This window comes from Vanessa tameamea, chromosome 16 (genome assembly GCF_037043105.1).
Source record: "Vanessa tameamea isolate UH-Manoa-2023 chromosome 16, ilVanTame1 primary haplotype, whole genome shotgun sequence".
NCBI lineage: Eukaryota > Metazoa > Arthropoda > Insecta > Lepidoptera > Nymphalidae > Vanessa > Vanessa tameamea.
Window position 1 is genome coordinate 6,300,016 of NC_087324.1, and position 26,006 is coordinate 6,326,021.

Below are 26,006 nucleotides of genomic sequence, written 5' to 3' on the forward strand. Positions count from 1 at the left end.
TTTTATATCGGATTTTTTTTCGCTATATTCAATATATATTATTGAATACAATATTTTGTTTTAATATTTGACTGAAAGACACCAAAGACTTTTTAATCACTGATTACTTGTCAGACGAAATGTTAAATACTCAGTAAATGTTTTTTTGTTTTGAATATCGGATTGGTAAAGCCAATCTAAATTTTAGTTCAAGAATTTTTAAATCTCATATATGATATAAAATAAGTGTTTCCTCGTGTCATAAATTGTACGTTCATGATAAAATAAAATTATTTTATAAGTTAATTGTATGCACAGCATACAATTTTAATCTTGATCTGCTTGTTTCAAAATAACAAGCTACATATGATTAATTATGGACTGTACAAGACGATAAGAAAGGTTATAATATTGTGTTCTTTTTTTTTTTTAATAAATCTAAAGTAGAATATTTTAAGGCCATAAATGTTACGCCCTAATGTATAATATAGAATATTTTTTTGATTATATAATTGAATAAGTCAGAAAATTGAAGAAGTCTATAATACGATAATAATATTTACAGCTAAATATTATAATAAATTTCTTTATAGATTTTAAAATTTTAGTGACATCTATAAAAAAAACTTATATGCTGACCAATTCTCTAAATTAGTGAGCATGAAAAATCGAATGATGTTTATAAAAATAAATTCGTCAAATTTAAAATTAAAAGTTATATTTTAACAAAAATAGAATTACACATGCCTAATGATAATAATTATATGCATATTTTTTAATACTTATATTTGAAGTATTTTTGTCATAAAATTAATATTATGCAATATTTTATCATAAATTAGGAAAATGTGGAATACCTAATTGAGGTTTTATTTCTTATTAGGCAATATTTGATCTGAAACAAACACAATAACTCTATGGTTATGTTCATAAAAAAATAAATAAGATAAGTTTCAGTTTGAAAATGTCCCAATATTTCTCTCAAGAAATATCTTTCTGAGAAATACTTTCGGTAAAAATTAAATTAATCTTAACACTAGGCAAATTAAAGTTAACAGATAAAATTTGAAGTTCGTTCGAAATACGATATTTTTCAAATAAATAATTACCCTTATCATTTCATTTAAAATACTTACTTAAAATATTACTAAACTGGCTTTTTCAAATCAAAATATACTTTATTCGAAGAGGGTCTTGCGAGCACTTTTGTATCGATCGATCATTTTACAGGATTCATTACACGTTTGTGCTACCATTAGTTTGGAATGTAGATTCTACCGAAACGAACCGACAAGATTTCAATAATTATTAATAATTATGAATTATTACTTATATCGCATGGTAATCAACAAATACTCAATCCACCCCTTATCATCTATTTATCAAATTATACGCCTTGCTGCTAGAACTCAAAGTTATTAATGTACACTCACTTAGAAAATGTTTAAAGGCCACGTGCCACGCTAAACAATGGTTTGTGTTACACAAATAATAGGGAGAAATATGAAATTTTATAGAAAATAGGTGTTATACAAAGAGCTGATTGAAAATGCATTAGCTTCACGAGAACCAGTTTCTACATATACAATCTATTATAATGTAGTTAAACCAGCTAAAGAATGGAAGGGGTTTATTTCAATGTTTTTAATTTGGCTTTTGTCCATACTTAAAACATTGGTACAAGGAGGAAAGAACACATACAAACTTATTACTCATGTTATTCGAATGCATGGAATCAATAAATCGCTTGTGAGCAATGTATGCGGTTTTACAACACTATTCCAAAACGGCAAACCTATATGGTCGATGCTAAATAAAAAAAAATGCAAATGATTGCTTCTCTACAAAAAGCTTTTACAATAAGTAAGTTCGTAGATGATACATATATTTGGATATGAAGCTGCTATCGATGTTTTTAACAAATACAGAATTTTAATTTTAGAATTATAACCATTAACATTTTTTTTCAAAAAAGAACACTTTATCTTCAAAGATCTGATTGGTACTTTTTATTGAAACTATCAATAATGTAATGCTTCCTATAAACATTATATACATTATATAACATTATAAACATTAAATGACTTATTTGTATTAGTTTAGTTTCATTTAGTTAAGCGTACAGCTTGTTTTTGCAAAAGCCATGTGACCATAAAACCCTAAGGGACTACGCTTGGCGACTGATATGTCGTTGACCTATTTTAAATAAATAAATAACAAAATGTACTTTATTTTACATGTTCTTTGGATCTAGTTTGGAAATGTACATTCGATAAGAACCGGCAAGAAGCACTTTTTCTAGTTCACTAATTAAATGATATATAATTTTTCGCCTATAATATAATTAAAAATTCTACTAAACGAAATATAATCACTCTAATATAAATATTATTAATGGTTTTTTAAACAGATTTAAATCAAAGATGAACTTATTTAATTCTGTAGTGTTACTCCAAAGCCGTCGCCGTCACACATACATATGCAATACTATCAGTTAGTTGTTTCACTTTTCTAACAGCATATTGATATGGATAATTTAATTTAATAAAAAAATATATGTTTGATTTGTTACAATATTAAAAAAAAAAATTAATTAAAACAAAGTCGTGATGAAAAATACTTGCAGTATACATTCAATAACTTAAGTTCACTGAATGGAATTTTATTCTTATATAAAAAAGTCGTAAAACTTGTTCAATGTAGTTCGCTTTAATTTCATGTCATTGGACTATCGTGACAGTGATGAACCGAGTAGTGTGAAATTCTGGATGTCCTTGCTCTGTGTAAATATCAGCTTCCTGAATGACCTTCTTACACCGGTTTTCAATACGAGATTGCCCTTAGTATTACTTTCTATAAATACAATGCAAAACAGTTTCAGGCATCAGTTGCTTCTCATCCGATCAACACAGACCAAGATGTTCAAATTGGTGGTGTTGTGTGCTTTCCTCGCCGCGGCGGTGGGAGAACCCAGTGGGCTCTTTTCACCTTTGGCGTACTCTAGAAGCTTTATATTACCGGCTACAACAACTATCACCAACCAGGCCAGCAGTGTAATCCATCCTTCACCAGCATTGTATTCTGCACCTTGGGCTTACAGCACACCTCTAGCCCATTTCATCAAGAAACGATCTGCTGGATTCATCAGCTCTTATCACGCACCAAGCTACATAGCACCTACTCCGTTTTTGGCCTCGTACGCTGCTGCTCCTTTGCCTACCACGTACTCTTACGCTGCGGTCGCTCCTTTGACCACGACTTACTCATCGCCAATCTACAGTACCGCCGCTCATTTGATTAAGAAGCGATCGGCTGGATTGATCTTGCCTACTACATACTTTGCTCCTACATACGCTGCAGCAACTCCTTTGGTGTCGTCAACATATACCGCTCGTGCACCCGTCTTCTCAACGCCGTTTGTGTCTGCTACTCCTATAACTTACTCGCATTTGATAAAGAAACGATCCGTTGCTCTGAACTTCCCAGCATACTCAGCACCTGCCTCCTACTCGCATCAGTCTAGAGTTGACATTAAAAGTTCGCCTGCTATTACTTCATATTCGTACTCAAGCCCAGCTGCATACTCAATCCCTACTCTATACTCAAACCCCGCTCTATACTCAAGCCCTGCTGTGTACTCAAGCCCTGCCTTGTTTTCTCACATTTAAGTCAAAACTTCAAGGATAATCAATAAATGAAAAGAAACCAAAATCATCGAAAATTCAAAAATGATAGCAAACACTGTTTTTTTTCGTTATTGTACAATGTACATATGAACATGTTAGATCACTGTAAAATATAAAATAAATGAAATATCAAAATATAAAGTTTTTTTATTTGTGCCTAAGAAAAAAATAATACATTTATATTCAGTTGAATGAAAAACTGTAAAAAAAAAACTAACAACTTATTGAAAAGTACACTCAATTTATTTTCACCTTTTATTAAATTTGCGAAGTGATTACCACATTCAAATTAAAAACTCATCATTAATATTACATGTCTATAAAATATTTGAGGAACCAAGTTGTCTATAAAACTTTACATACTTTAATTAATCAAATTTAGAAAATATGAACAATTACAGAATTCATTAAATTCGAGGTGGTCAATTTAAAGCGCCAGTTCAATAATTTTGCCATACAAATATCATTTGTATGAATTATAGCAGATTATACATAAGCTATAATAATAAATGCATGCATCTGTGAATTTACAAAAAATATAAAGTACAATTTGTTACCTAAAAATTCATATAACTAAAATAATGCTTAAACATAAAGTAATTGAATTGACCACTTTATGACAAGATAATTACGTAGCATTAATTTTAAAAGTCTTAAACTCTCTTTGATAAATATTTGAATGACAATGTGTGTCATACTTGTGTAGATACGATTATATTATCTGTAGTATCTTCAACAATTGTATCATTTTTCTTCATATTTTCTAATTCATTCTTCGTTATTTCTTCAGAATCTTGATTTTTTCCAATAAAAATCGGATGTTCTAGAGCTCTTGCCAATGGTAGGTTTTGGAAGAAGCTTAACGCTATTGGTGTAAGGACCACATCGTTTGTCACCGGAGTTAACACTAGCTTACTTGTTCTCTCTTCCATCGTTGGATATGTTGCATATACAGCCGGACTATAAACCACAGGTGCAATAATTTCAGATGAATGTTTTACGTCTATTCGAGATTGATATGAAACTGCACTCGGCGCGGCATATATAACAGGTAGTTGATGCAGTTGACAATTGACTTTACATATAAAAAAAATTATTAAAATTTGTCGGTACATTTTGAAGTCGTATTCTGTTATTGGTAGTATAAAATTGTTGATCGCTGTTTTATAGATGCATAACGGTAAATATGCATCGATTGCGCGTGCTTATGAATTCAAGTTCGTGGTTGATGGTCAAACAGGTTGTTGCATCACAGCGGGCGATGGCCGGATTAAGATGCACGATTCGTTTTGATTTATGTGTGTATTTTACATTTGTGAGTCAGTTTACTACTCATGTTGTTTTATAAGCATACGCTGTTAAGAAACATGTCACTCCATCTGATAAAGACATTTTATTTTTATATAAATGCAAGCGATTATTATGATATAATTTTATATAATCGGTTCCAATAAAACTTACTAATCATTTACTAATGATTATTTATTTTAAATCACACGAATCATATTTATATCACAATCTCGCGAGATAGATTATAATCTAACGGTATCTACAATTTTACGGGGACAAATACATTGTATTTTTGCATATCTAGATTTTATTAATTTCTTTAGTTTCATATATTGTTATCAGTTTCAGTTTGTCTTATGCCGATTTCATATATTTGTGTGTAGTTGGTGATTTATTTAAAAAGTAAATGTACTAAATTTAAACTCAATCGAACCTATAGTTTCAAAGATATCGTTCTAAGTGGTATTTCGCTTATGTATATCCTAGCAACACCGGTTTCGCGTTTATTGACGATTAACTAACTGAAAAATTTGCTTTTTTATTAATTCGTTTTTAATGACGTCATAAAATTCTGTAATAGATAAAAGTAGTTATTAATAGTGAAGCTTAAAATATAGACACGTACTATCATGGAATTTTCTGCATGACTTATATAAGACCTGGAATTTTCTAATAAATTGTTTTTGATGTATCTACTGTTTAGCCAGCGTTAGTCTGTCATAGTTCAGACATTTATTACAAAACGCTTTCAAATAAATATACAAACATTTCTCATTTTTAGTTCTTTCTATTAGAAACTTAGTGTTAGTGGACATACAGTCTGAAGCAAAAATCGACTTTTTATACTATTTATAAATATGCAATCCAAATTTGTAGATATAGATCAATTTAATCAATATTTTTTATTTGTGAATGAAAAGTTATAATAAACTGAATTTAAGTCTGAATTTGTTCTGCCCAGTCATAATAATAATAATAGTATTAGGTTAGTTTTCTATCGTCAAAAAGGCAAAATAAAAAGACTAAAGTTGTTTTCATGTCTGTAAAAAATATACAAATCTATAAAATGTAATAAACGATAAATTTAAAATAATATATTTTTAGTGTTTCTAATAATTTGATTGACATCTGAATTAATTAATTATCAGTTATAAACATTAATTATAAATTATCTACATGAAAATAAAAGATTTTGGTTTTAATAATTCATTTATTTCGGCAGTATCGACTTATTTGACATACAATAGCTAAGTTTTTTAAACATTGTTCGTTGTGACTATATTTATTTACCAGGGGTGCACAGAGAGAGCCTTGGGTACTACAGCGGAGTAGCCGTAAGTAGATGCGAAAGGAGCAGTGTAGGTAGTCCCATAAGGTGCTGAGTAGACCGGAGATACAACGTTCTGGAAACCAGGAGCAACCACGGAACTGTAGGTTACTGGCACGAGTGAGCGCTTGGCGAGATGATGCACACCGGCGAGAGCCTTGGCTTGGTAGTGAGCGATACGGCTGGCGACTACTTCAGGTGTATCCAAAGGAACTCCGTTAACAGCATCGAGAACGACAGCGGGAGAGTTAGGTGCTTGCGATAAGGCAGAGACAGGTACGACGCCAGTTACGTATGGCGAGTATGAAGCGCTGTATACAGCAGGTACGACGGGCGATCCGTGAACTACGCTGTTACTGTACTGCGACACTGAGCTGACAGCTGGCACCGCGGTGTACGCTATGGGTACGTACGGACTGGGTTTGGCGACAGCCAAAGCGACCGCGGACAATAAAACCACCAACTTGAACATTGTACAGTGTTGAGATGTTCGATCGATGAAGGAACTCGACTGATGCTCCACACTTTGCTACTAATGCTTATATAGTAAGATTTAAATCTTATGAGCCACAAAAAATGCTACCGAATCACCTTCAAATGATAGTCTTAGATAGCCGTTGTCAACCAACATTGTTTTTTTATGATGTGTTAAATATATACACGACTTTTTTAGACGGAAGTCTTCGGTCTAAATATCAAGGCGTCTAAAATAAAACATTAAAGGATAACGATTTTCATTTAAATCTGTCTAATGGTCTAAAATATGAAAATTAATAGTTTTGCTAGCAAAATATTAGTTTTACACGTTTTAAATGAATACACTGCACCGATACACATAGCAGATACGATTTATTTTAATTGAATAAGAAGTACTTTTTTATTTATTAAATATATATATATATATATTTATTAGCTCTTTTTCCATCCGCATTATTTGACTTCCCGTAATTTATATGCTCATGACGTCATTCAAGTCTCATCCTGTCTATAGCTATCTATGTCAAATTTAATTACGATAGGTTCAGTGTTCATTATTCGTGAAGTAACAGAGAGTGAAGCAACCTTTTTTTATTAGTCTAATATTCCTACCCGAATATTAAAATTAAACTTGAAAAACACACAATGAACATTGCAATAAATAAATTAACTTCAAGGTATATTTAACAACTATATTTAAGTTTAAAGTTATATATTCATTTGCCAAAACATTTTGTTCTACTTATTAACTATAATAATTATACGAATACTAAATTACTTGTATGTTATGATTTGAATGAATATAAATATTTTTAAGCAACAATATAGTTAAACTTCTTTTTTCCTGACAATAATTAGAATATATTTTATATAACTAGTATATATAGATACTACTATAGTAGTGTCTAATTTATTTTCTAAAGGCAAATGTGTTTAGAATAAAAAAGAAACAGGATACCTGTTTGAATAGTTGATATCCACCTTATCTAAATATGGGTTATTTAGCATTATAATTTATTCGGCCAGTTTTTACCAACTGCAAAAAATCCTAATTCTAAATAAAACTTTGTACATACCTTGTATATACTGGTAAAGGATTTAATAATATAATTTTAAAAACGTTTATATGAAACATAGGCCTTGTTGTCGAAAAGGGATGTTTTTTTTTTAAATGTCTTACAATTGTTATAGGTATTGTTGTGGTCTTACTGACAAGTTTATTACACGCGTAAATGATATTACTCAGTGAACTTGTAAAGATTGTTCAATATAAAGTGAATTCATGTAAGCGAAGATGTTTATTTATCGGAGGATTTTCTCGTGTTAGCGTTGAAGTCTGGGTCACACGTGGCCCGCGAAAACAATACCCAAACGGACGCGTGTATCACTGAAAGTAGGTTTCAACATTGCACCGAGAGTTTTTTTATTACCGATAATGGAAAATATAAAGCTTTTGTTTTTATAAAAACCAATCATCTACCAACCAACCTACAACACTCAACAAGAATTTGATTTGTTTTATAATAATAACTCTGGCTGGCATGGCTTTTTTTTTCTTCTTTCGTAACTGGTCAATTATTTTTATTTCGAAATTAAAGGTAATGTACCATATAAAAAAGATGATCACATATAGCCATATTACCCCGCATCGGCAAGGGACCGCTAGACAGACCTAAAATTGGAAAATTAAGTTTTAAGAAAATTATCGTTCATTAAATTGTTCAAGCTAAAAATTTCTCTTATTTGAATAGGATGATGCACAATATCCTCCAGACTAAAGTTATTATAAACAAAATTGCATCGTCGTAGAAAAAATACATTTAAAAAACCTAGAAAAGTGTAATGATGAGAAGTGCACTGCCTAAGGCCCCGACATGATTAATCTGGCCCTGTAAAAACATTATTATTTTGTTGATTTTATAAAGAAAACATTTTTCAGCCTTAAAATTACTACAGCTTAGTTATTTATTGGGAAATTAATAACCTGTACTACCTATAATCCTATACTTATTTAAAAAATTAACTTGATAAAAAATATATATAGTAAGCCTTCTGCATATTTGTAATTAGTTTCAAACATTATCGGTTTCAAGTATTTATCTCTAGTACCTTTACTATATGACTTTTAAATAATAATAGCTTATAATGTGTGTCAAAATAATGTCATTAGTTTTAGTTAGTCTATGCAGATATATATACTATTTCGTATACCAGACACATATAGAAGATACACAGAAGTACTCATTATAAAATTGCGAAAATAAGCCGATGGTTTCTTTAGTCTAGTCTACTTAATATTCGAATATAAATAAATAATAGATATATGTATTGTAAAAAAAATATTAATATATAACTATAAATAAAATGTATAGCCAGTGCTATCTTTAATAATTTTATCAAGGAATTATTATTTATAAAATAAATGTTTCGTTCAAATTTCAAATAGTTAATAGTAAAATTAAAATGATATGAGTACATATAAAAACACCTCGAATGGACACTACGATTTGAAAATAAAGAGCATAGGACACCTGGTGGCCTGAGAAACATTCGAAAATCGTGAATTTATATTGTGTCCTGCTTTAAACATGTTCAGGTAAAACTTTTTTACTTTGTTACACTATCAATAAATATGCCATATATTTACGCAACGCTCTCTCTCCCAACGTCTCCTTAGGAAATTAAAACAAAATAATATGTGTGTATTTATTTATTTTAGATTAAAGTTTAATCAATCTCACACTGAAGTCTTCACAACTGAAGCGAGGATTCTTCTTTTCACTTTAATGGTGACCTTTAGTAAGGATGGATTCCGTAGGCGCTAGTGAGGACTGGTCCTGATACAGCAATAGGTGCTCCTGTACGAGTTATAGTTGCTGGGTACACGAAGTGGCCCGCGTAATTTGGTATGACTGGGGCGGCTGAGTATGAAGTCGCTAGAAATCCAGGAGATCGTTTCTGGATCTTATGCTCCTCGAGAGCCTTAGCTTCAAGGTGAGCTGCGCGAGCAGCGGCAACTTCAGGTGTTTCAGTAGGAGCTACGGGCAAAGCGGCAGCATCAACAGATGGCAAAGACTCGATGTTAACAGCTTTCACAACTGGCACGGCGGGGGCGATAGCAGGAGAGTAGATGGATGAGGCGTACGTAGCAGCTAGCGGGGCGCTGTATGCTAATGGAACGCCGCCAAGCGTGTTGAAAACGGGTGCAGCAGCAAAAGTGTCGATAATTGCTGGAGACGATTTGATGTCCACACGGGACTGGGATGATATAGCAGCGGGGGCGCCGACCAATGGAGCAGCATACGCAGCAGGTGCCGCGAAAGTGGCTGGTGCAGCAAATGCAGCAGGTGAAGCGTATGCAATGGGTGCCGCGAATGCGGGAGCAGCAACAATTGCAGGTTCAGCGATAACGGCACGTGTCAGTGGTTCTGATTGAGTAGCAACTATGGCTGGTGATGATTTGATATCTACGCGGGACTGGTGTGAAACCGCTGCAGGAGCCACTATTACGGCGGGAGCAGCATAGCTCACTATACCAGATTTGAGTCCACTAGGCTTGGCAGAGGCCAGGGCCATCAAAGAAAGTAACACCACCAGCGAATTCATCGTGGTCTGTGTTAGTTCAGAAGGGATCGACTAGGGAATATACACTGATGCTTTCTTTAGGGCGTCGAACGTATTTATACTCGAGATCCAAATGCATCAAAAGTCAAGTTCATGCGGAGGTACGTTTACTCATCGCATGACATTAACGTGTAGCTCCGAAAACACTTATTGATAGCGTTAAGCTTTCAATAAATCATAAAAAATACATACTTATGATTATATACATATTATTACAGATATTAAAAAATATTAATTTATTTAAGATATTTTTGTGTAGATTTCTTTTATATCGTAAATAATTTTAATTGAATAGGTTACATATTTTATTGTTATAAAGTTAAATGAAAAATAGTTGTCAAAGTTAATCCATAATAATACTAAATAGCTTTATGGACTTTAACATAGTTTTGTATATAATGAACGATACAGAGAATATTAGTATAATTAATTTATAAAAATAAGTTAAGTATTATTTTTTAATTTTTTGGATTCACGCCAAAATACAAATCGTATTCGATATGAAATTTTCACATTATGAAACATTTATGTTTCAAAATCGATATCGATTATGTAATATGTTGTGATTTTATTACATTTAACTTATTCTAAAGTAGTGAGAGAGATTTTTTTCAACTCAAGCGCTTTGCACGCCAAAGTCTAATAACACACAACAAACACGATACCTTTGTTTTTGTTTGTAGACCTCTAATCTATCTAATAGATATTAGGTTATATTAAATATTGAAAAAAGGCATTACTCCTTTGACAGACCGAAGGTTGCTCAATGCAAGATTATACTAATGGTAGAAACGCCGGAAAAGAGTAACTACTGGGTTCCTCGCCTGTTCTTCTCGGTGCTAGCATTACATTTAATTCGACACTGTTAACAACGATGACGATTCAAAAGTACTTCTATAAGTCTACTTGAATAAAGAGTATTTGGATTTTTGATTTTGATTAAATTAAACAGGCATGTTAATGAAATATAATAAAATTATTATTTATTCTGTATGAAAATCATTTTTTTAAGTGGTTTAGTTATATGAATAGTTATTGTTATCATTATTAATTATAGAATACCTCGTCTGCCTGCTTAACACGATAAACTCAAAAACTACCGGAGGGTTTTTCACCAATGAACGGAGTGACTTGTGGAAGGCTTAAGTGTATAGTTAATTAAAGTTTAATGTTAATTATCTGAAATATCATGGTGATTGTTGACCATGTCTGAAGAAATCATGCCTACCGGGAGCTTTATTGGCGTAAGCCGCGTACACCAATAGAGGTATTTGTGTTACGAAATATGTGAATTTGTCTATATCTAAATATTACAAAAATATATAATGACGTAACATTTTATTATAGACTATAACAGAAATATAAACTGTTATTTACACACTGACTCGTGCATACCTTAACCTTCGAGTACGAGGTGAATTATAAACAAAAATGAAGCACAGGCTTTGAACCCCTATTTAAGGTCACGTGTTTCAGCCACTAGCTTATCTTGTTACCTATAGTTATTGTTTACCTACTAAAATAAAAAATAAAACTATTCATTCGTGTAATGATAATAAACAAATATGTGGTACGTTCTTTTTTAAATTTACAATCATGTTTAATAATTTAAAATATTTCAATTACTCGTCCTCCGATTTTTAGCATCGAAGAACAATAAATAAAACTTCTTATTAAATCAAGTTTTAAAGACTGTTATAAATATATAGTAAATGTCGAACAAGTCGGGCTAGTACAGTAATTTAAGCCCGTTGACTTGTTTAAAGTATGGTGATTATTTCTTTTTATTATAATCCTATAAAGCGAAATGTTAAGGTTTACTGTGCGGCCTTGAGCGAGCTTTCGTTCCTTGCCACCGGACCAATGGGCGGAGTTTTGCTCTACTATCTGTATAGAGCTGCTGCATTGTTTTTTATATAAATAATTAAAATTATTTTGTTGTTTTGAACATTGCCGTTTTAAAAAGATAAAAAAATTATATTTTTCTTTTATGTTTTTGATAATGTTAAAAATTTTAAATTTAATTGTTATAACATCGAATCGCAGTGTATCGTAACAGAAAAAATACATGCGTCAGAAACGTTGCGCTCAAACGTTACGTTTAGAAATATTGCACCTAAAATTTTACTCTAATATGTAAATCTAATAAGTAGTCTAAAATGTACTGTATCGAAACAGAACATTAATTTAAAAAAAAAAAATTATTGGGCATTTGCATATGTGTTACTGATAATCAATTCTTATCGATAAATCTATATTAAAATTATAAAGGCGAAAGTAACTCATTCTATTTGTCTTTACCCCGAACCGTAAACCGTATTTGATGAACTTTGGAATTCAGTTTAAACTCCAAGGAAGGATATTGGCTTATTTTTTATGCGTAAGACCTCAACAACCAACCCTTAAAACGCGAAGCTGAGAGCGTCAAGTAGTAGAATACAAAATAAATTTTATTAAAATGACAGCTCCTAGTTTATATAGAACAGCCACTGATACTGGGCGCATAAAATGGTATGCGGAATAAGTGCACCATAAATGGGCATAGGTTTATCCACTATTGTTTGCTGTTACATTAATTACTGTATAGCCAGACAGCAAGATGTAGTCGCACATTTAATCTCAAAACAGGTTTTTAATTCATTCAAAAAAAAAAACATTTTGACCTACATAAAAGAAAATTAATTTAAGTCTTGTTACTAAAAATAATGACATAACCTCACTCATAAGGGTGATGATATTTGTGTTAAAATTATATAAATAATGATTAGAATAAAAAAGTAGTTTTAATAAATAAATATTTAATTTATTTTGTATATCCAAACAATTTTTCCAAATGAACTTAACTTATGAATTAAATAAATTTGACTGTTGCGTGTCTTGACTGAAGCCGGTTAATGTGAGGCTTAGTAAGCCAATCGCTTACCAGCCGTGGGCTAAGCCATGACCGAGAGGAGCAGCTAAAACGGGAGCATGAGCGGCAACAATCGGTGCATGTGCAGCTACAGCAACAGCAGGAGTTGCGATCTGTGGGAAAACATTTTACATTTATTTTATTTAAAAAACCAACCACGGACCTCTGTATCTGCGTTATAAATTAGCCACTATACCAACGAATCAGGCAGCACGTGAGAGGCAGTCAGCCTTTATATCATACATTACCTATAAATATATATAATCTGGTCTGTGAAATATATATACAATAAAAACCCACTTTGGTACCTAATAATCAAAATTTAAATCAATTTAAAACGCGGCGCATTGATAGTATTATTATTTCTAATATGAATAGATTTGGCAAAGGAGTTTTTATATACATATATTGAAGAATTCAATTTTGAAATCCGGTCTATATCTGTCCTGTAGTTTTTGCAACAAAACTGGTCACAAGAAAAACTAAATTGACTAAATGTTCTAAATAAGCTATCATTCCTATGATGACTTTAAATAATTTAAATTGTGTTTGATAAATTCATATGAAATAAATATATAATATTTACCCTGACTGTGTTAGCGTATGAGGTGGCTACCGGGACGGCTTGTTTGACGATGGGGGCGCTAATGATGGGTGCACCGACGACAGCGTGACCGCCCACGAGACCATGTCCCCAAGGAGATGCAATGGGCGCAACTAGACCGGGGGAAGCGACTACAACAGCCAGGAGGGCGGCGAAAGCGACCTGGAAGTAAACAAATCTTACACCAAATAATAGTAGAGTTTAGTGACTATTAGTTGACTAATAGTTTATATTTTATATCTTATGTAATATAATTATGTAGATGGCTTATTAATGATATGTGTTTTGTTCAAAAATTTATCTAGAATTTGAATAGATTTATCGATTTTAAGAAATGAGTTTTGCGAAATCAAATAATGATATTAATTTAAAAAAAAACTATTTACAAAATAATAAAAATCATTCACTATGACCCTTCAAAACATATAAAGCAATTTAGTTCGCATATATATGCGAAGTGTATATACACTTCTTAATATTAAAGCATTGATGTTAATTGTATTTCTCGTTGTAACTATTTTAAGTTTATGCATAAGCATAAAAATATCTCCCGGGACACAGGATGTGTATAAACTATTGGCATGTACGACATAAAATAATCTATCGCTAATTATCACTTTTGACAAATGTTGAAATTTCATTTCTATTAAATATTAATTTGTCAATCAAAGGTTTCCATCAGTTAGCCATCAAGACACTTTCGCTCGTCTATCTCGTTAAAAAAGTAAAGAATTCTAACTTAATATTGTAAACAATCAAAGCATTATTGAATCAAAATGTTGTCCAAAGTGCAATTGATTTATATTATTTGTTAGAAATATTATTTTCAAAGTGTTGTTTAAATATAGTAATTACAAAGGTATGTTAATATATAAGGCATCGATCATACTGTGTCCTTTAAAGTGAATGCAACAAAACAATCATTACAAGTTACTAGAACCTGATTATAGTTTTTATGCTGTATTTGTAAGGTATTTTAGTTAGTCATGCGAAAATTAACACGATAAGAATATTATTTAAAGATAATATAGTTTATTGAAATGTTTAATTTATCATTTATATATACTGTACGTATGAGAAGAAATAAAATGAGTTCTGGGTGCGCTTATCCTAATTTATTCTATATATAGTATATAGACTTAGACTTCAAAAGTCCCTTGGTAATATTAATATTAATAAGAAATTCAACTCAACTTTTTTTACAAATTAGTATGAAATATATATGTATATATCATTCAATACGGATAAGATTTTTGTATTTAAATGTCAATGTTATTTAACAAACTTTGAATCAAAGGTAGCGTAGGTTTTTTGATCTAAATATGTGGGTATTAAATCCTTTCTAACAAGGCTGCTTCGGACAATCACGAGTCACGACATAGGCGCATGCACAGTAATGCTTAATCTATACGATATGAGATCGCAACTCTGTTTGCTTGATATTTGTTTTACATATTGGCAATATTTGCGATTACCTGGATAAATATTGTCATCGATATGTTATCAAAATCATTGCATTAATAATAATTATATATACCTTATATGGTTGATATGTTAATTTTATATTATATAAGATGTTACGTATTATTTGTAGCTAATTATACTAGCCCAATGATGCTTCAAATTGAGTCACCAGAACGAGGTATTGATGTCTGACGGTAGAACGACCTTATAACATATAAAATTAGTACCTACCCAGATCCAGACGGGTTTACATAAAGCCCTACAAATATCAGATATATAATATGATTTTGAAATACATATAAACATTTTATCCATTAGTTTGTTATGAAATAGTGAGATATATATAGCATTAAAGCTGTTATTATTTAGCACGTTTCCAAAACAAATAGATTTTTCAAATAAGCACCAATTACGATGGAAATTTTTAAATAATTGAAGGTGAATAATATGGTAGTATCTTGTAATTTAAAGAATTAATTACATACCATTATAGTCGGCAAACAGAATAAAGCTCGTTTCAAATGTACAAAACACAAGTTGTTAATATCTTTGCATTATTAATTAAATTATTCTTCAAACAAGAGCCGAAGAGATAAATCTCGTATCAACAAATGCCAAATTAAATATACATTTTTGAAGCAAGGATTTTGGCATTCGTTTCTAATAATAATACCACGAGTTACTAATAAATAATACATTGAAACCTCAGTTACGAGTACAATTAAACTCATTAATATACTAATATCACGCTACACCAAAATTTGTACCAACTTCGACCTTATGGTACTTGAGATCTCCAAGTATCATAAAGTCGAAGGACAGCATATTTTCATTTATATTAAATGAATTTACCAGGATTTTTTTTTTATTTGGTTCATCAACAACATAACCTTTGTATATATCTATTACAGTTTTAAGCTTATAAACTACTAAAAAGAAAATGGTAAGTTAATAATAGATAAACTCCGCATACAACTTATTTATGAAGATAAAAATTAACAATTAAGCACAAGAATAACAACAACAATAAAAAGTATTCCTACGCTAAGCCTAATTATAAGAAAAGTACAAATGAATAATTATTTAAAAATATACATTTAAATGAAAAAAAAAAACAAGAAACTAAATATATTTATGCTTTTACTCTAAACTTTAGTTAAAGTTGCTATTCAAATCAGGTACATCGATCTTGCTATAAAGTTGACTTATTGTTGGGATTGGCGAGTTTGCACCAATAACTGTTGACCGCCTTGGACAATACAGTAGTGATTGATTTAATGGGCTTTCATGGAAATTTTGTCGGAACCCTTAGTCTAAAGTTATTAACAAGAAAGGAACAATCAATTTTGTTATTAAACATTTTAAATAATAATATCATATCTAATTTTTGGCTACGATTTTCTAAGGATTCCATGTTTAGATGCACGTTTAATTACATTGTTAATGAGTGGTATAAAAATAAAATTTCGATCTATATATATTCCCAAATCTCTAACCGAATCAACTTATATTAAAAATATATATTAAAAATTAAATGCTAAAAATGAATGATGACTGATAACGCTTGCGAATAATGTTGATAAAATATTAAATATTATAGACATTTTAATTAGAATAAAAACCATTGAAATTCATGTCATTTTAGAGCAATCGCTATTCCGAATCGGTGACAGAATTATATATTTATTATAATGCAAACGTAAATTTAACTCAAATTAAGTATATTTTATTTAAATTGTATTTTTTTCAGAAAGACAAATTAATTAAAGCAAATTATTTACATTATTCGAAAAAACTACGGGCAAGATATCTAAACCGAAATTTAAAAATATATTAACAGATATATTGGTTTTATTAATCAGCGGTTTCTAAAACTACGGAAAATGACATTAGTCTTAATGGCAGATTTTTCACTACCCTATTATTTAAATTATTACCGTTCAATCTCCATCGTGTCTTATCCATCGCACGTGACATTGGCGAAATAATCTGTGCCCTCTAGACACAAATAGAGCCAAAATAAAAAAAATAAAAAATAATTTAAATGATACAGTTTTAATTTCAGTAGTTCTGTCTCAAAGGTTACCTGGAAATGTTACAATAAATAATAAGGTCGCCTTCGCAAGCTTTTATTACATTGTTTACCCTGTGCAACCATTTGTGTAATTGTATGCAATATATTTTATAAATAAATTATGTTTGGAAATGGAGTTTAATAACATTCACCACAATGATAAACTTATAATCGCACGCAAAGCGAGTCTTGCATTATTATTTAATTTATATGAAGTAGATTAAATAAATAAAACACGGACAAACAATTGTAAATGACGATTGTAAAAATGTGAAATTATAAATAGTTTGCTTGACTTGTCTGTAAATATTGTTTTCAAAAAAAATTTAATACAATATTATAGCTTATTTAATATATTAAAATTAATTTTTATTTTCATTCGTCGTTTGCGTACCGTTCATCTGTATGACGTGGAACTATACAAATGTTGTTGGCATTGCGCGTTATTTTCTGACTTAACGTCAACGAACAATAGATGGCGCTACTGTCTAATTATTTATAGAAAATATATTATCCTTCGCGAGTTTTTATTTTTGAATTGTTTTATCCTAAATATTTATTTAGTCGAATTTAAACTGATGTATTGTAAAAAATAGGACAAAAAGTTGACCCACAAAAAATAAACATGGCCCAAGATCTTATTATATGTATACGCGGAACACGAAACACACTAGCCAAATTCGCCGTTGACGGCCACGTCAAGGAGGACATCATATACGCGGACGAAGTTGAGTGTTGGATGTAGTAAATTTCAAGAGCTTCAATTTTCGGCGTCTATTTACACGTAACGACTAATATTACACTTTTTATACCCTATAAGAAGTTGGCCTCGACAGGTCGTTGCCGTTAACGAGAATGTCAAGTTCAAGTCAATAAAAACACGAAATGATATTGTAAAAACTTGAACACTTTCACGGCCTACCGACATGACGGACGTAAATCTCTGATCTATTTATTGAAACAATGACTATTTTAGTTTAAATTGTTTACAAACACATCTTTGTACGCTGGCGTCGTGTATGTTTCGATTTAAATTGTTTTATAACGATTGTTATTAATATTGTTGAAATATTATAATATTCATCAAAATAATTGAGCAAACAATGGGAACATATTAATTTATAAATGAAACTATGATGGAATATATATCGACATGAAATTGAGGGGTAAATAGTGTTGTTATTATATAATAAGGTTTCACATACGCTATTTAGAAATTTCAAAATCATGACGAACATTCTTCGAAATGTCATCACGTCGACTGACGACGATAACGTGATTCCACTCCATGATGATAACTATAGTATTCCCGAAACATGTTAAGTATTCCGCGATATATAACGTAACCGAAACTGGATTATTAATTAATAATTTATTTTGTAGTAATCAATATAGTATAGGTAGTAATCGATATTTGCGAATATACTATACTCTTACTTACTTTAAAATATAAATACATACTATAGAAAGTTTTATATAACACATAAAAAAAAAAATATTTTTGATGTCAAATTTTGTTGAACTTATTTTTATAATATAATATATATTTCGGCATTATTATATTAATTATTCAGTTATATAAGTTGAAATACATTAGTATATAAAATTGTTTTTTTAAATTCTTACCAGCTTGTACATTTTGATGGGGGTTTGATGAAAGGATTACTTAGAACCGAAGAAGAAGTGAGTAGGTACGAATGTGCAAAGGGCCTAGAACTACCGAGCTTTTATAGTGCTTAGAGACATAACTCGGCCAAATCTGTCTAACCCTACCTCCAGCTGGGCCTAGGTCATCGATATCAATTTTAATCTGATATCTCGGTATAGACAGAAAAACAAATCAATACAAAAATGCTTTAACATCAAATATCTATCATATACTATCATATGCGTAAAATTGTATTTACATTTACGTAAGAGGTAAGTTTGTGTATAGATATATAAGTAAAATTAAAGTATGTTTTTTAACGTTAACAACTTCATATTTTAATAAACCATCGACACGTCACGGAAAAAAAAACGCATTTGCAAGCAAAATTATTGCTTTGCACGTTATTCATTCATAATAATCTATTTTGATATTATTAGCTTCCGAATTGAAATTATGGGAAAATGTAATTAACATTGTTTTCTGAATATTAAATTTTAATCTCGTATTGAATTTATCAAAACATTGTAACAATGCATAATTATTACATCATTGGCATTCGAATGTTCAGTTATTTTGTTTTATAATATAAATTCAAGGTAAAATATTTTGCTTGTTGCTTTGTTTTTATCTTTATAATTCAATTATAATAAACATGGAATAATTAGTGAAGTGATGGTGGTGTGGTAGTGTAATTTTTATTTTAAAAGAAAAAAATCACTAACGAATATATCGATTTAATCTTGTTTGGTATAACGAAATTTCGTATTTCAATTTATTAAAATTAAAAACGAAATTTATATACGTTATTCAAGTAGGCTCTTACGAGAAATATCAATTAGTTAATAAATAACTCTTAAATTCAATGCTAAGTTTAGATCATATACACATGCTTACTTTATATAGAAAATATACTATATATTTACGTTAATTTATATACATATCTTATAAACGTTATTAATTTCTTACAAACCAAATTTTCATACATTTTTTTTATATTAAAAGAGGAAATAATAATCATTAAAAAACTTTAAAATAACCTGATAATATTCTTGCTAACCGTACTTCGACCACTTGGTCGTACTGTTGAACTTATTTTTAATTCCACTCATTCCATGCATACAATATACTTCGATGAAAGAACTTTGATATTTACAATTCGAACAACTAACAAAAGCCACTAAAGAATATTAATCGTATTATAATAAGTATACATTATTATTCCTTAAAATAATTAATGAACTAGAAACTCCAATTATAAAAAAGACAAAACTTTACCATACGCGACAAATTTTCAAATATCGCATGGAGTATTTTATTAAATATTTTAAATAACTAAAGTTTTATATTAATAACTTTATTTTAAATATAAAGTACTTCGTACTTATTTTTAGTATATAATTATATCACAAGATGATCAAAACTATTTAATCCACCTAAGACATACTTTCCTGGGTATGAGTAAAGTAAATAAAATTTATTTATCTTTGCCTTTATGAAAATTGCTTGTTTGTAACACATGACACTTTTAGAGCAATAATTATTATACAGATATACGAGTATTTTGTAGAGTATTTAACTATTAGATCCAGAACCAGTAAAAAGAGTAATTATTATAAATAAATCATATATTAACACTTTAAAAGAGGAATTATTTGTACCTAAAATAACATAATAAAAACAAAACCCCTTTTTTTACAATTACTTAGGCGGACGGCAAATGGTTCACCAGATAGTAAGTGGTCACCACTGTCAATAAATATTGGTACCGTAAGAAATTTTAACCATTCCGCTCATCGCCAATGTGCCCTGGAAATTAAAATGTTATGTCCCTTGTATTTGAACACAATAATAGTAAGTATTGCTGTTTGGCGGCAGAATATGTGATACCTATCTACCTGCCTACCTATACTGGGTTGCACAAACATAAAGTCCAATCACCATGTTTCCTGGCAACATATCTGTCTGTTCGTGATTTAAATGAATCTTTGTGTATCGATAATTTTAGGTTATTACTTATTGTTATCAATTATCTTATTTGATTAACTATGTGGTTCGAGGCTATATGTTCCTGTCGAAGTTACGGATACTAAAATGTAAAAAAGATCATTTTAATTAGATTCTAAATACAAATTTAATACTATAATTTTACGCTTTTATTAATTAATAGATTATAGTTCAATTAACAATTAAATTAAAGCTGATTATAAAATATTTGCTTGAGCATATTTGATTGTTTATCCTATCTTAAAAAAAAAGTTTAATAGATTGTATGAAATAATCTATGGTTCTAGTTTATATCTCGTTACGTTTGCTAAACGAGGACAGGGCGTTTCAATGACACTAATCGGTGGTCAACTTGTTATCATTTCATATCACACGACACAGGCATTCATTATTTTATTTTTAATAAGTAATAGACACACATTTCTTTTTAAACTTTGATCGTGGTTTATTATCCTAATGAGCTCAATAAATAAGCCTAATAACTGTTTATTTATTTAATATATAATATTCAAGTGCAATATGAAAAAAAAAACATCCAATATACATGTCGCAGATTCCATTTATTGTTTTAACTAACAGTTAAAATAATGTCAATATCGTCTTTAATACGCTGGAGTGAAGTAGAGGGAGCGGTGGCGACTAGATGGGCTTCGATCACGGCTTGGCAGCCGTCATTGAAAAATAAAGAAATTGTCAAAAATATAAAAAGATATAAATAAACGAGTTTAAAATAGTAAAATATTATTTGAGTTTGATACGATGTCTCTTAACCGTCCAATTACGAACCTTATCCATATATATTATCTATATACATATATCATGTATATGGTATTAATTATGCATAGGTAAGGTTAAGCACAAATAAAAGGTTGTTTTTTTTATGAAACAATATTATTTATTTATATAATATATACATATACCTACATATATAATAATATAACACAGCTTTTTTGAGCAAGTCACTGGGCAATGATAACACCAAAATTTGCTTATAAGTAGTAGGGGGCGGAGACGTATTTAGCTGCCGCTACGTATGGGTTGGCAATGTAAGGGGAAGCGGCTGCGTAGTAAGGAGAAGCGGCAGCGACGTAAGGGGCAGGGGCAGCAGCAACGTAGGGAGCGGAGGCGACAACTGGGGCAGGGGCAGCAGCAACGTAGGGAGCGGAGGCGACAACTGGGGCAGCAACGGCGTGGTTGACTGAGTGTGCAGAGTATGAACTAGCATAAGGTGCCACAGCGTATGCCGCGGGCGCCACTGCGGGAGCCACAAGCGCGGCAGGTGCAGCAGCGAGCGGCAGCACTCCGGCATTGGCGGCGGCGACGGCGAGGGAGAAGATTACCTTTAAAATATAATAAAATTAAAATATATTGATATAATGTTAGTTTATAAAGTATTAGACAAATTATTAATTTCTTTAATTCAAAATAATATTAAAATATATAATGTACATATAAATACTTACAACAAATTTGGCGATCATTTTGCTTGATTTGGTGACTGCTCACTTGTTAGTTCACTAAAGGATTCGATGGACTGTGTCGTCTCGAAGGTACCATCACATTATATACCAAATGCTCATTTCATTGAGCAATGGTACGTACGACGAATACGTAGGTAACTAATGCGCAGGACATCGCTGTTGGCACCACGATTTTTGACCCAGACTCGGCTGACGGGCAATGCATTCTAATTTAAACTTTGTGTACATCAATTTCTATAGGTTACATAACGGCCGAAAGGGAAAAGTACTTCCTAGATAACTAGCAAATACACCACTAATTAACTAACTAGAATTAAACGATTGTTATCCGTAGCTAGGTTAACATTTACTGTAATCTATAAAAAAATTATCAAGAATAAAGTCCCACATTGGGTTTAACCGTAAATTAAACGATTACTTAATTTCAACCTTCGTTTGTCCATCCATGGTATACGATGATACAATTATTTTATTAAATTACTAATTTATAGGAGTAACTTTTTTGTTTTGTATTGTGTCAGTATAATTATAATTTTTTGTTTGTATAATTTTTGCTTATTTAACTTAATATAATTTATTTCAACATCATATATTATTGAAGTAGTTTATCATATAAATTTTCAACTTCCTTTTGTTTCTAATTAAACAGGAATTACACTTAACAAAAAGTGCATGTGTTGTCAATAGTATATTTGTATGTATGAAACACTTAAGTATGCAGGTCTTTTTGCAACTTGCATCGACAAAAAAATAAACGCAACGAAAAAAGTTTCCCAATGTGATCCATTTCTCCACGCGATCCTTCGCGAATCCAAATCGACCGACCGCAATCCGTCAAATGTTTATTTTGTCGAACGTTATCTGAATCACAATAAACAAAGTATAAAAGGCTTTAACTTTTTGATGTTAGACACACTTCACATCCTCTTTTCAATAAGGAAGGTCCACTTCTAAAAACAAGCAAGATGTTTTCCTTGAAATCTGTAAGCATTGCTTTTTTTATTACTATATTAATTAAGCCTTTATTTTATATTGAAATATACTTAATTTACCTATTTTACAGATCGTACTCATTGCTGCAGTATTCGTGGGGGTTGAATGCAGTGCTGTTGTTCCAGCAGTTCCAGCCGCTCCTTTAATAGCAGCACCAGCTCACGTGGGATATGCTCATGCTGTACCCCAAAACATACCTCCATATGCATCCCAAATCAGTGTGGTCAATAAGGCAGTAAGCCCAATAGTTGCTACTCCATTTGCGTCGCCCTTCGCCACGAGATTTGCGCCAACAGCTGCTGTTGCGGCTCCACTCGCAGCTCCATACGCCGCTGCTCCATATGGTTATCCTACTGCTTACGCTGGTCCTGCTGCGTACGCTGCCCCTGCTGCGTACGCTGCCCCTGCTGCGTACGCTGCCCCTGCAGCGTATGCTGGTCCTGCTGCGTACGCTGCCCCTGTCGCGTATGCTAGTCCTGCTGCATACGCTGCTCCTTACCCATACGGTGCAGCTCCAGCGCCCCTATTACGCGCCCCTTACGGATATGCACCAGCGTTTGTTCGATAGATTTAGAGTAAAACTACTAGACCTTCCTTTCGAAAAAGACTTAGTAAATAGATTAAAATTTTTATTATTTTGTAATAAATTTTTAAGATAAATTAATTTATTTAATTATTATTTCTACAATTCACCTGAAATTACTAATAATTAGAGCCAGAAATCGTACCCACTTTCATTTATTATAAAAATTAACAAAACGGCCAATTTATTAACTTATTTATGGTCATTTATCAACAATCTAATATAGATTCCTTTATATTTGTGGTATTTTTGATACTATAATAGTTAATTGTTATACTAGGTAATTGTTTGATGTATTCACATACTAGATATATGGCTACAAACATTTGGCACAAAAAAGGTAAACAAATACTACTAAAGAAAGAAAAAATTAAAGCGAAGATCGTTTTAATTTTATCTTTCTTTCATTCTTTCTACAGAAATTTCATTAATAACTTTGCTTATATAAACGATATGAAATTAGAGAAAAAGTAAAATATGCTCTACTTTTGCATTTTATAATCTTTTTAAACAAAAAAAAATCATGCCAAACTATAAACCAACATATAATAAGAACATTTAATATGTCAGAAAATATAAGAAAATGGTATCTTAAAATGGGACTTATAAATTTAAGGCTAAGCATTTATAATAAGATTTTTTTTTATCAATTATAAAGCCGACCAAAGAAACAAAAATGCCTTGTATCATTAATTTCAAGTATTCATTTATAGTATTCTTATTGTCTTACTATTATACTCTTTTAATATATTAATATCGAAATAAAAAACACATTTATTTCAACATCTTGTCATTTTAAAAATGATGTAATAACATGATAATTTAATTGCACGTAGAAAAAGAATTATAGGGTTTAGAATTTGGGCGATAAAAGACAGATATAGTTTAGTTTCACATATTTTATTTTGACAAGTACAAAATGACTTAGAATACTAAAACAATAACAACATACTACTACAATTAAAGCGATAACAATATCTTACCACTAAATATCAGACTAGAATCATTTCCATGCAAGATGTTTTTCTAATGGAGCTGGGTGTAAATGAACCGGAAGTGGATGAGCTTTTGTAAAAGCAAAATGTGGTTGTGAGAAAATTGGAGCTGGTGCTTGCAATACTGTTGGAGCTACAGGCCTAACAATAGGTGAGAAAGGTACTGATGGTAGCGCAGGTAAGACTCTGGGAAATACAGGAGCTGCGGGTAAAGCGGGAATAGGAGCAAATCTAGGGTATGCTGGATAAACAGGGGCGGGGGCAATAGCTGGCGCAGGTGCTAATACCGGTGCCGGTAAAGGAGCAGGATATAATGGCGCTCTAAAAATCGGCGTAGGAGCCGGGAATACAGGAGCTGGAGCTCGGAATACAGGAGTTGGTGCCGGGAAAGCATAAGCCGCTGCTGGAAATATTGGTGCTGGAGCTGGAAGTATAGGCGCAGGAGCTGGTAAAACTGGTGCTGGTGCTACGGGAACTGCTGGAGCAAAGGCTCGTACTACTGGAGCAACTGCGTGTATTGAGCGAACTCCATGTGGAAAACTATAAAATGGAGCATAACGCACTACTGGTATCGATTTTATTGCCGGTATGAAGTGTCCAAGCCCGCTAGCTTCACAGCTTGCTATAATTGCAATAGCGGAAATGACCTGAAAAGACAAGGAATTAGAGATTTTCATCAATATATAATGTGGATTTTTTTAAATATATTAAATATAGTTTCATACTTACTAATCTGAGGAAAGACATATTTTTGGATGCGTGACGACTTGATTAGTCGAAGGGATATGTAGAAGTATATTAATGTATGTGTCACAGGTCGTTATATACTTCATACTGTTGCAAGCATTACGTCTATATTCGTC

At 31.2% G+C, this 26,006-nt stretch overlaps 7 protein-coding genes across 8 annotated transcripts; 2 read left to right on the forward strand and 5 right to left on the reverse strand.

The window, feature by feature from the left end:
* The first annotated feature begins 2,853 nt into the window (after positions 1–2,853).
* LOC113394010 (cuticle protein LPCP-23-like) lies at positions 2,854–3,789 on the forward strand. The gene has a single exon (XM_026631175.2). The coding sequence runs from the start codon at positions 2,898–2,900 to the stop codon at positions 3,645–3,647; it is 750 nt and encodes a 249-aa protein (XP_026486960.2). The 5' UTR covers positions 2,854–2,897; the 3' UTR covers positions 3,648–3,789.
* Positions 3,790–6,179: 2,390 nt separating this feature from the next.
* LOC113393973 (cuticle protein 18.7-like) lies at positions 6,180–6,769 on the reverse strand. Its single transcript, XM_026631121.2, has one exon. The coding sequence runs from the start codon at positions 6,752–6,754 to the stop codon at positions 6,242–6,244; it is 513 nt and encodes a 170-aa protein (XP_026486906.2). The 5' UTR covers positions 6,755–6,769; the 3' UTR covers positions 6,180–6,241.
* A 2,687-nt stretch (positions 6,770–9,456) lies between these two features.
* LOC113393972 (cuticle protein 16.5-like) lies at positions 9,457–10,416 on the reverse strand. The gene has a single exon (XM_026631120.2). The coding sequence runs from the start codon at positions 10,363–10,365 to the stop codon at positions 9,556–9,558; it is 810 nt and encodes a 269-aa protein (XP_026486905.1). The 5' UTR covers positions 10,366–10,416; the 3' UTR covers positions 9,457–9,555.
* Positions 10,417–13,164: 2,748 nt separating this feature from the next.
* LOC113393974 (cuticle protein 70, isoforms A and B-like) lies at positions 13,165–19,199 on the reverse strand. The gene is made up of 3 exons (XM_026631122.2): positions 19,063–19,199; positions 13,881–14,060; positions 13,165–13,407 (listed from the first exon to the last, which is right to left on the reverse strand). Exons 1-3 carry the CDS (start codon positions 19,072–19,074, stop codon positions 13,303–13,305), a joined length of 297 nt encoding a protein of 98 aa, XP_026486907.1. The 5' UTR covers positions 19,075–19,199; the 3' UTR covers positions 13,165–13,302.
* A 2,761-nt stretch (positions 19,200–21,960) lies between these two features.
* Positions 21,961–22,708, reverse strand: LOC113393936 (cuticle protein 16.5-like). Of its 2 annotated transcripts, XM_064217320.1 has the most exons (3): positions 22,555–22,708; positions 22,226–22,431; positions 21,961–22,183 (listed from the first exon to the last, which is right to left on the reverse strand). In XM_064217320.1, exons 1-3 carry the CDS (start codon positions 22,570–22,572, stop codon positions 22,081–22,083), a joined length of 327 nt encoding a protein of 108 aa, XP_064073390.1. In that variant the 5' UTR covers positions 22,573–22,708; the 3' UTR covers positions 21,961–22,080. The 2 variants fall into 2 exon arrangements, with proteins under 2 accessions (XP_064073390.1, XP_064073389.1); XM_064217319.1 differs by having other exon boundaries at positions 21,961–22,431.
* Positions 22,709–23,413: 705 nt separating this feature from the next.
* On the forward strand, positions 23,414–24,169 carry LOC113393946 (cuticle protein 38-like). Its single transcript, XM_026631071.2, has 2 exons — positions 23,414–23,555; positions 23,636–24,169. Exons 1-2 carry the CDS (start codon positions 23,538–23,540, stop codon positions 24,131–24,133), a joined length of 516 nt encoding a protein of 171 aa, XP_026486856.2. The 5' UTR covers positions 23,414–23,537; the 3' UTR covers positions 24,134–24,169.
* An 863-nt stretch (positions 24,170–25,032) lies between these two features.
* LOC113393963 (uncharacterized) lies at positions 25,033–26,006 on the reverse strand. Its single transcript, XM_026631107.2, has 2 exons — positions 25,873–26,006; positions 25,033–25,790 (listed from the first exon to the last, which is right to left on the reverse strand). The coding sequence occupies exons 1-2, from the start codon at positions 25,888–25,890 to the stop codon at positions 25,152–25,154; spliced, it is 657 nt and encodes a 218-aa protein (XP_026486892.2). The 5' UTR covers positions 25,891–26,006; the 3' UTR covers positions 25,033–25,151.

What these genes read in the sequence shown, in the direction of transcription:
- LOC113394010 (XM_026631175.2), top strand. Translation starts at nt 2,898, where the DNA reads ATGTTCAAATTGGTGGTGTTGTGTGCTTTCCTCGCCGCGGCGGTGGGA.
- LOC113393973 (XM_026631121.2), bottom strand. Translation starts at nt 6,754, where the DNA reads ATGTTCAAGTTGGTGGTTTTATTGTCCGCGGTCGCTTTGGCTGTCGCC.
- LOC113393972 (XM_026631120.2), bottom strand. Translation starts at nt 10,365, where the DNA reads ATGAATTCGCTGGTGGTGTTACTTTCTTTGATGGCCCTGGCCTCTGCC.
- LOC113393974 (XM_026631122.2), bottom strand. An exon ending in CATACGCTAACACAGTCAGG is followed by an intron (nt 13,408 to 13,880) that starts GTAAATATTATA and finishes GTTTTCCCACAG; the next exon opens with ATCGCAACTCCTGCTGTTGC.